This window comes from Photinus pyralis, unplaced genomic scaffold (assembly GCF_008802855.1).
Source record: "Photinus pyralis isolate 1611_PpyrPB1 unplaced genomic scaffold, Ppyr1.3 Ppyr1.4_LG2, whole genome shotgun sequence".
Classification (NCBI taxonomy): Eukaryota; Metazoa; Arthropoda; class Insecta; order Coleoptera; family Lampyridae; genus Photinus; species Photinus pyralis.
This window is the reverse complement of record NW_022170403.1, coordinates 20,838,146-20,847,514: the sequence shown is the minus strand read 5'-3', so window position 1 is coordinate 20,847,514 and position 9,369 is coordinate 20,838,146. Positions and strand designations below refer to the sequence as shown.

General features: G+C 34.4%; 1 protein-coding gene across 1 annotated transcript; it reads right to left on the bottom strand.

Moving 5' to 3' along the window:
- Nucleotides 1–4,476: 4,476 nt before the first annotated feature.
- LOC116164432 (anillin-like) lies at nucleotides 4,477–6,346 on the bottom strand. Its single transcript, XM_031478615.1, has 4 exons — nucleotides 5,774–6,346; nucleotides 5,544–5,730; nucleotides 5,178–5,497; nucleotides 4,477–5,128 (listed from the first exon to the last, which is right to left on the bottom strand). Exons 1-4 carry the CDS (start codon nucleotides 6,128–6,130, stop codon nucleotides 4,556–4,558), a joined length of 1,437 nt encoding a protein of 478 aa, XP_031334475.1. The 5' UTR covers nucleotides 6,131–6,346; the 3' UTR covers nucleotides 4,477–4,555.
- Nucleotides 6,347–9,369: the final 3,023 nt, after the last annotated feature.

Below are 9,369 nucleotides of genomic sequence, written 5' to 3'. Positions count from 1 at the left end.
AAGTTACAGGAACAAACAAAATACAACACTTAGCTGCATGTATGTCCTTCGCCAAATCCAAAGACACTCCTACGAGACTCCGATGATGGTACGATGAAATCACTGAAACGGCTTTACTGCCCCGATCATTCGTTATAGTTGTCAGACAGCTCCTTCATATAGTTGGCTACTCGCTCATCCATTAACGGTTCTCTCAATCAAATTACACGACTTCCATCCCCGAATGCAGCTGCATACGAATCAAGATCGCAAAGGTTAATTCCTTATGCGGTTCAATATAACAAAAAAACCTTCCGAAGAACCCTCTCGGAACAAGAACCACTACAAATCAACCTCACATGTAACATCGAAACAATCAGACACAAATTTGGAACAATCCTTACTTTCAGGAAGAAGCGGATGGCTCAAATTAAATTAGCTAACCTTGTTGCAATCTCCGTAACTAAAAACAATTAGCGCGTGGCCCCACATCCACATAAACCAATGGAAAAAAATTGATCTAATCCCGCAAGTGACATCAAGACATTCCCCAATCTGCATTCTGCGAGCCACACCAAACGGATGTCCCCATTTTTAACCAATTTCCATCACGCGACAACTGAGGTACGTGCTATGTTCTACAACAAAGTAGCTTTGATTTAAATCATACTCGCTAAACAAAATGGGTTCCATATTGCTATGAATCTGAAATTGTAGTAAAAGGCCCTAATGGTAAGAAGTACTGTACAACAAAGTATCTTCCTGTACACGCCTTTCCACAGGCGTATGTCTTCAGTTACTTCTAACTGAAAATGCTTCTAAACTGAAGTATTGATAATAGAATCACTATGTTTCGGACATTGCCATAAAGGGGACTTTATCAGTCTTTTAACATATATTGCTTACTTTAATTTCTACAATGAAATTTTTTAGGTGATCATCACCAGATGCGTAACAATCATAAATTTTCGGTAGAAGTCAATAAAGGCATCATTTCATATAATGGTTTTTTTCTTTATACAACGAGTCTTCACTATTTCTCGAGCTACTATATCACTAACAAATATCAAACAACAAATTTCTCAATTAGAAATCGGATATGTCTGTATGAAGAGGAAGACAGGATAAGAAGTAATTTATGTCAAATCAATGGAAAAAAAACTTCTAATTTTCTTAACAAGCCTGAAAAAATGTAAACAACTTAGTTTTACCATAATAGGAGCAGCACATGTAAGAAATTAATTAGAAATTAAATTAGTTATTAATTAAAGTACTTTGATAGATGACCTTATCAAGTCGTTGTTAATCCGTTGGTAATTTACACAAAAAGTGCACGTTTTCCAATGAATGCGATTTAGTGACAACTGATCCGGATCTTGTGATCGATATGTGACGTTTTAGCAACTCGGTGGTCCTACATTTGAATATAATGTACTTAGTATACAATTCTGAAACGAGTTTTTTGTAATTCCCTTATGGTAGTAAGGCGACGACAAGTAGAGACAATATTTAAATCAGAGATTAAATGCGCTAGCTGGTCGGATATTTAGATGTATTTATCTTTCATTGTTTTTGTCGGCAAAAAATCCCTATTCTTGTTGTTTGTTTTTTTATTATCCATTAATTGCCATTAACATGCACAGGAGCCCTTTGTTGCAAAGAGATCGAAACATAAGTTGACAAAAAGTTGATATATTCAAAGAAAACACCGACGATAGTTAACTTCATCGCAATTTATCGGGGTGTACCGTAAGAAGCGTTCCACCTATTAATAAAACGTATTTACATTGCTGATAAAAATATGAGCTACTAAAAGTTTAACGATCGTTTTAAGAACTTCGTCCCATATTTTTTATATTAAAAAAACATTCTCCTTATAGCATGTTGTGGCAAACAACTCGATGAATCAAGACCGGTAACAACTCTTTATGAAATTGCTTGAGATAATCAGGGTTACTATATTTTTGTTTACTTTTTAATTACATGGCAGTGAGGCAGCGTTCCGGTTGAGCAAAAAGATAAAGGCGCCGCGTTCGATTACCGTCTATGACAATGCATATATCTCACCCATCTCGCACATAATTAATATGGCTGCGTTGTTTTACTTCCAGCCATTCTTCTTTGCTTATTATAAATATAGACCATCTACAATATTATTAAAAAAGGAATTTATAACGATGGTTTCGGGGACTTTAAGCATTCTCATACGACAAAATGTGGCGAATTAGAAAGTTTGGCACGTTAAGTGCTTCATTTTTTTGTGTCACTAAATTACCAATTAAATTAGACATCTCAATGGTAACAGTTTCATGTTCCTCAATGAAGATGAGTATTTTGAGCTTCCCATCGTATACTTGCTTCTCAAAGGCGTTCGACCGTATTAATCACAAGATACTTATCGAAAAATTAAACATGCTTATATAACTTTGATCAAAATTTAATAGCCCTGATCAGTGATCATGTCTTATGGCGCCGCTTGCAATATGTTTGATATCATAATACGTATCTGCTAAGTCAGGAGTGCCGCAAGGTTCTAATTTTGGCCCATCTCAGAACAGCAGTGGTGAAAATCAATCCTACTTAAATATGAGTACAATCTTCACAGTCTACCGACAGCCAAAATAGATTTTTTCAAGGGCCGGGGATTCATTACTCCCGGAATATATTGTTATAAACAAAAAACGAAGAAAAAATGGGAAAATGTCGTTTCTTTTCGGATTTGATTTCAATTATCTCGTTACTATTGCTTTTAGTGGAAAAATGAAGAGAAATGAATTTGTTTAGAATCGAGATACAGACGGTATTGAACGTTCATTTTCAAACGATATTGTTTTTATGGAAAAATATAAAAAAAAGTAATCCGGAAAATTAACAATCCATTATTACTAAGTGAGATTCATCCGCTCTTTTTGAAAATCCGAATGCGATCACTTCTTTTGATAACGAAACAATATGACAAACCCGGTCACCATATGTTTCATAGTCATTGGTTAATTAAATATACAAAAAAAACGATGCTTTGTCTTTCAAACTGAGTGACACCCAGAGCGTTCTCAATTTTTTTTACACTCGATTACAATCGACCAACTGTGGAATTTAGACGTCAAAAATAGCAAGCACACGTTCTGCTGGCGCGATCGTTTCCATAGAACAGCATTGCCATATGTTCTTAAAGTCATTTTATATCGTGCTCCGCGTCCTATTTGAAATAAGAATGACTAGTGTCATTAAAATGCACGATCATATGTTTCACTTTATCTACCCTTGCAGTTAAAGAGCTGCTTACCCTCCTCATTCAAACCTATTAAAATGTTAATTTAACATATGCTATAAAATAAATAATATTATCAGATGCTAATACAATGCAAAAAATGATACAGACATAGATCTATAAAATATAAAAATATAATGGCGTTTGGATATGTAAAATTCTTGTACCTTTCTTTTAGATGTTCGACTTTTAATCGAATGCAGCAGATTTGAGGTTGGGGGTTAATTGGAAATTAGTACTCACGGAAATGGGGGTAAATATCAGACTAAAATTCAACATTAATCGGCGTCGGAGGTTATTGCTTTTTTTTTAATAATCTTGCTTGACACAATTGTAATTATGGTAATCATTGGCGTTTTGAAAATTCGGGTTCCTGTTTTTGGGGACTAACCTTATACTGACGCAAAGGGTCGGTAGTGCCCTTCTGAAGCAACCGATATGCAAATTTTACCAAAAGTACATTTAATGTCGAAACATTTCTGTAGATTTTATTGGATTCGGGACTCTTGGAAGGAAGATTTGGTAAATTTTCACACGCGACCAAGCTCTGTGTGAAAACCACCCATCACGTAAGATATCACTAATGGTTTATGAACTAAATTTCACGCTTAGAAATATATAATTCATTGATTCCAATTAGATAACATGTTTTATGACCCTAATGATTCAAAAAAATTTACGAGCCAAGGCAATAAAAATCCTTGCTCTGTATGTCATTAGACGGAACAATAAAATGTAGGTATACCTATATACGTGCAACTGTACTTTTATTATAAAGTTTCAAATGAACTGTTTTTTCTAAACCCACCTGCTGCAGCCTTTTCGCAAGTTTCGTCTAATTTTTATTTTGATATTAAAATTTAAGCACGCTTCTTTGATGTTTCAATTTTTTACGTGTGTTAATGAGTTGTAAATCAGGCTAAGTCACTATGCCGTTCTTAGACTGCGTATGAAATGTATGCAACATTAATTGAAAAAACTTTTTCAAACTCACCCGTAAAAGGTAATCTGTTTAGCTAATTATTTTGCTTGTTTTTCGTAATTAATTAATAATACGCTCAACAAAATACTCTACTGGTATTTTCGTTTAACCACCATATATTATCATTAACCGCAATCTTTGCGTGCAGTTTAAGATTAAATCGCAATAAATTTAAAAGTGCAAATAAAGTTGCAGCTTCCAACGCTACAAAGTAGATGTAATTAATTCGACATTAAGCCGTATCTTCTATTTTATACACTTCTGTCTTTATTAGTCTAGTCATCGTATAAAAATGTCGTCACTTAGATTACGTATACAATAAATTAAACGTACATTAAGGCCTTCCAACCTTTAAATGTATCCAAAATTGAGGTGATGCACCTTTTCCACTCATCTATTTCCTCCAACGTGTCGCAGGATAAGTAATACCTTGAAGCTTGCTCTAAGCTCGTATGCTCTAAAGCTAAAGTGTTCGGTCTTAAGCACACGTTGTGGATGTCGATGATAACGCAGTGCCTTAAGTCGATAAAGAGCTTATAACCGTTTAGGGATTCCTCACTGGGATTACTCCAGAAGTGTAGGACGGAATTAAGAAGCCTACACCAATTTTTATCCCACACCAAGTGACCGTTGCTTTCGGCGCCAATCGTTAGAAACCCGCTATGCTTGAGATTCAAAGCCTGACTGAACGCACTCGCTGAAAGATGAACGACACTCAAAGGTGTACCGTCCCCTTTTTTATTCAATGTCAAAACATTTTGGCTGAGGTTATTAATAGTCAGCTCCAACCACCCGCATTTCTTAAAAGCAGGGCGGATTTTTCCTTCGAGCGTTGCTTCAAAGTGCGCTCCATGCAAAATTTTCTGCTTCAGCTTCCGATGTAAACGCCTCGGTTTCTGCAAGTTAAACTCACCAATGAGCAAATTTTGTAAGTAAAGTACTCACCCTCCGATCTGCATTGTCAGAGTTAAGCTCGTACACGTGAAGTTTAATTTTAAAGTCGGGGGACACGCCTTGAAAGCTGTACATTTCGGGCAACTGCAAGTAGGATCTTTTAAGGTTGAGCTCCAGCATGGAAGAAACGTGAAACCTGCGATCGGTTACGCACGTTACAAGATACCAGTAGCGACGTTTCGAATCAATTTCTTCAACGTTAAATGGAAATTTAATATTGGAAATTGTGAGATCGGCCGTGTTTTTGGAATCGCTTGAGTATTGCAGCTCCTCCTTTTCGATTCGGTGCAAGTAGTGCGCTCGTTTCAAACCTTTTAGAGAGACACTGATATGGATTCAGGGAATGATGATACTTACTTGCTGTCAACAAAATTCGTTCTGCTTCTGCTCGTTGGATGCTGTTATAAAAAACCTTTGATCTCCGACAGACATCAACCGCTTTGGCTGCTTGTTTCAGTATTTGGCTCTGGTCGTAGGCTTTATGGACAAGTTCGCGAATGGCTTCATTTAAATTCCGCACGGATTCGCTAACAGAATCACGCTCCTGGAAAAGTAATTAAAAATGGTCAAGTGGAATTGTTTCAAACCTCATCCGTTGCGTTGTCTTCGTGCGGTTTAATGTACAACTGGGAATCCATAGTGATAATTGACCTATTTATGTCTGTAGCTTTTTTTGGATTCTTAGTCGTCCTTGGCTCGATAATGTTGACTAAAAATCTCTCGTTGCCCTTACTTTTGCTAGACATCACACTGGACTGTTGGAAGGATTTACGTTTGTCGAACGAATACGTATCACAGTTATCAATTTCGCAAGAGTTTTGCTTAAGGACCATTCCAACCACTACGGGTGGTGGACGCGCAACTACTTCCACTGAAGTATTTGTCCGCAATTTACCCACATTTGTTGACCAACTCTTATCTGTAGACATTTGTTTGCTTGACATCGATTCGAAGAACTGGATCTTATACCTAATACTTTCTGGGTAATCCCTAATGTCTTTCCGTCTTAATTGTCTCACTTTGAACGATGATTCATGTGTGTTATGTACTTTGGTATCTATTGGATCTTCGGTAATTTTACTACTTTCTAAACTAATATTTGGATCGGACTGTATAATTTCCTTCTCCTCAAGAATAATAGAATTGGTGAAATTAAATTTCGACACTATAAAGTTGTATACCTTTCAGTTTTGTTTGCATTTCGTCGAGGGGGAGTTCACTACTCGAATTAGGTGTAACCGAAACAGTATTTGTGTTACTGAGATTACGGTTGATAAATTCAAAGCATGAATGGGCAAATACACGGTGAACATTTAAAAAGCTTCTTTTTTATTAAAGGTACTAATACTACTAAAAACCGTTACGATTCTATGAAGTGGGAACCCATACCATCCTAAATTTCAAAAATATATAAACAATTCGTTTTTGCGGATTTAAAGAAAATTTTTTCGCAGACCACAAAAATGAACAGAATTTTACATTTGCTGTGTAGATACACGCTATACTGAACTGATTCAATTATTTTATTTTACTGTTTATTTAATTTTATTTATTAATTAATTGATTTTAAACTTCTCGCTTAAACCTGCAGAATTTCGCATTAGAAAAGGTACACGCGACTAAAGTTTGTGTAATTTTTATTCAAACCTGCGTAATTTACTTACGCGTTTATCTTAAAAGTGATGAAGCTGACTCTGATTTTAAATTATGAAAATGTGCACGGAACCAGAGCTGGGCAGAATACTTTCAAAAAGTATTTGAATACTAAATAGTAAATACTTTACACAAATCAAAGGTATTTAAATACTAAATACTTTTACGTCCAGCACAAGCGAATACTAGATACAGATACATTGAAAAGTATTCAAATACTTAAAAAAAATAAGTATTCAAATACTTTAGAACGTATTCGAATACTTTCAAAAGTATTCGAATACTTTCAAAGGTATTCGAATACTTTCAAAAGTATTCTAATACTATCAAAGGTATTCGAATACTATAAAGAGTATTCGAATACTTTGAAACGTATTTCATTATCTTACTTTGAAAAATATTCGAATACAGTAAAAAGTATTCAAATACTTGTCACATGACAATACTTTCAAAGGTATTCGAATACTTTCAAAAGTATTCTAATACTATCAAAGGTATTCGAATACTATAAAAAGTATTCGAATACTTTGAAAAGTATTTCATTATCTTACTTTGAAAAGTATTCGAATAGAGTAAAAAGTATTCAAATACTTGTCACTCAAATACATTAAAAATTTAAAATAGTATACTAGATAAAAGGCTTAATACTACTTAAAAAATCAAGTTATACTTTGTATGGGGTTAGCTTTTTTTATATTTCTATTGTTACATACAAATTTAAGGGGAGTAAAAGCGTATTATTATTATTATATTATTATATAGGAGGTACCTACCAGGACCCTTCTTATACCAGTTATATCCTTAAGAATACGTGTACCAGTTTTCAAAGCGATCGTACGTCGTGCACATGATACGTACGCCTTTCTGAAATGAAACCTAGCGATTTTGGAACAGATCCATCCGTTTGTCCGTGTGCATGATAACTTGTTTAGAAACGTGCGATCGCTTTGAAAATTGGTACACATGGTTTTAAGGATATAAGAAAGGTCCCTATTGTTTTTTAGTTACGTAGACTATCGAGTTCGGTATTCAGATGTATCGGATTTTTATATTTGATTTTGTGACAATGGAAACTTTCCCTAAACATTTCTAAATTGTTCTCAAATGTTTGAATAACTTAAAAGTACTGCCTTTTTTTGAGGCCGGAAAAAAAATTGTCTGAGATCGAGATCGATCGAGAGTCCATAATTTCAAACAGTTTGAAGATTGGGCTACTAGATCAAAAGTTACAGCCTTTTGAATTTTTTTCGAAATTTGTTTTTTGTCCATAACTTTTTATTGAGAGGTCTAATCGAAAACGTACGAATTGTTTTGGATTCTACGCACCAAAATTAATAAGAAAAAGTGTTTTTCCGAGAAATTTTGGTGCAGTCGATTTTTGGTAAAAAAGGAAGGTTATACACTGCCTTTTTTTGAGCCCCGAAAAAAAATTGTCTCAGATCGACCCGGAAAAGAAATTTTCTTATAGAATGTGGCCTGTAGAATCCATAATTTCAAACAGTTCCAAGATTGGGCTACTATTTCAAAAGTTACAGCCCTTTGAATTTTTTTTCGAAATTGGTTTCTAGTCTATAACTTTTGATTGAGAAGTCTGATGGAAAAAGTACGAATTGTTTTGGATTCTACGCACCAAAATTAATAAGAAAAAGTGTTTTCCCGAGAAATTTTGGTGCAGTCAATTTTTGGTAAAAAAGGAAGGTTTATACACTGCCTTTTTTTGAGCCCCGAAAAAAAAATTGTCTCAGATCGACCCGGAAAAAAAATTTTCTTATAGAATGTGGCCTGTAGAATCCATAATTTCAAACAGTTTCAAATTGGGCTACTAGTTCAAAAGTTACAGCCCTTTGAATTTTCTTTCGAAATTGGTTTCTAGTCTATAACTTTTGATTGAGAGGTCTGATCGAAAAAGTACGAATTGTTTTGGATTCTACGCACCAAAATTAATAAGAAAAAGTGTTTTCCCGAGAAATTTTGGTGTAGTCGATTTTTGGTAAAAAAGGCCCGCAAAAAAAATTGTCTCAGATCGACCCGGAAAAAATTTACTAATAGAATGTGGCCTGTAGAATCCATAATTTCAAACAGTTCCAAGATTGGGCTACTAGTTCAAAAGTTACAGCCCTTTGAATTTTTTTCCGAAATTGGTTTCTAGTCTATAACTTTTGATTGAGAAGTCTGATCGAAAAAGTACGAATTGTTTTGGATTCTACGCGCCAAAATTAATAAGAAAAGGTGTTTTCCCGAGAAATTTTGGAGTAGTCGATTTTTGGTTAAAAAAAAGGAAGGTTAAGTATTCAAATACTATGCGAAGTATTCGAATACTTCTCAAAGTATTCAAATACTTTGCGAAGTATTCGAATACTAAATATTTGTGAAAGTATTTGAGTTACAAGTACAAATATGTAATAATAGTTTATTGATCAACAGAAGAAAAACTTCCAATAACAGATCAAATCCTTGAGAATTAAGATGAACATTAGAAAAAAATGTAAAATTATAGCTGCTTCCATAAAAGTATTTAATTACAAAGTAT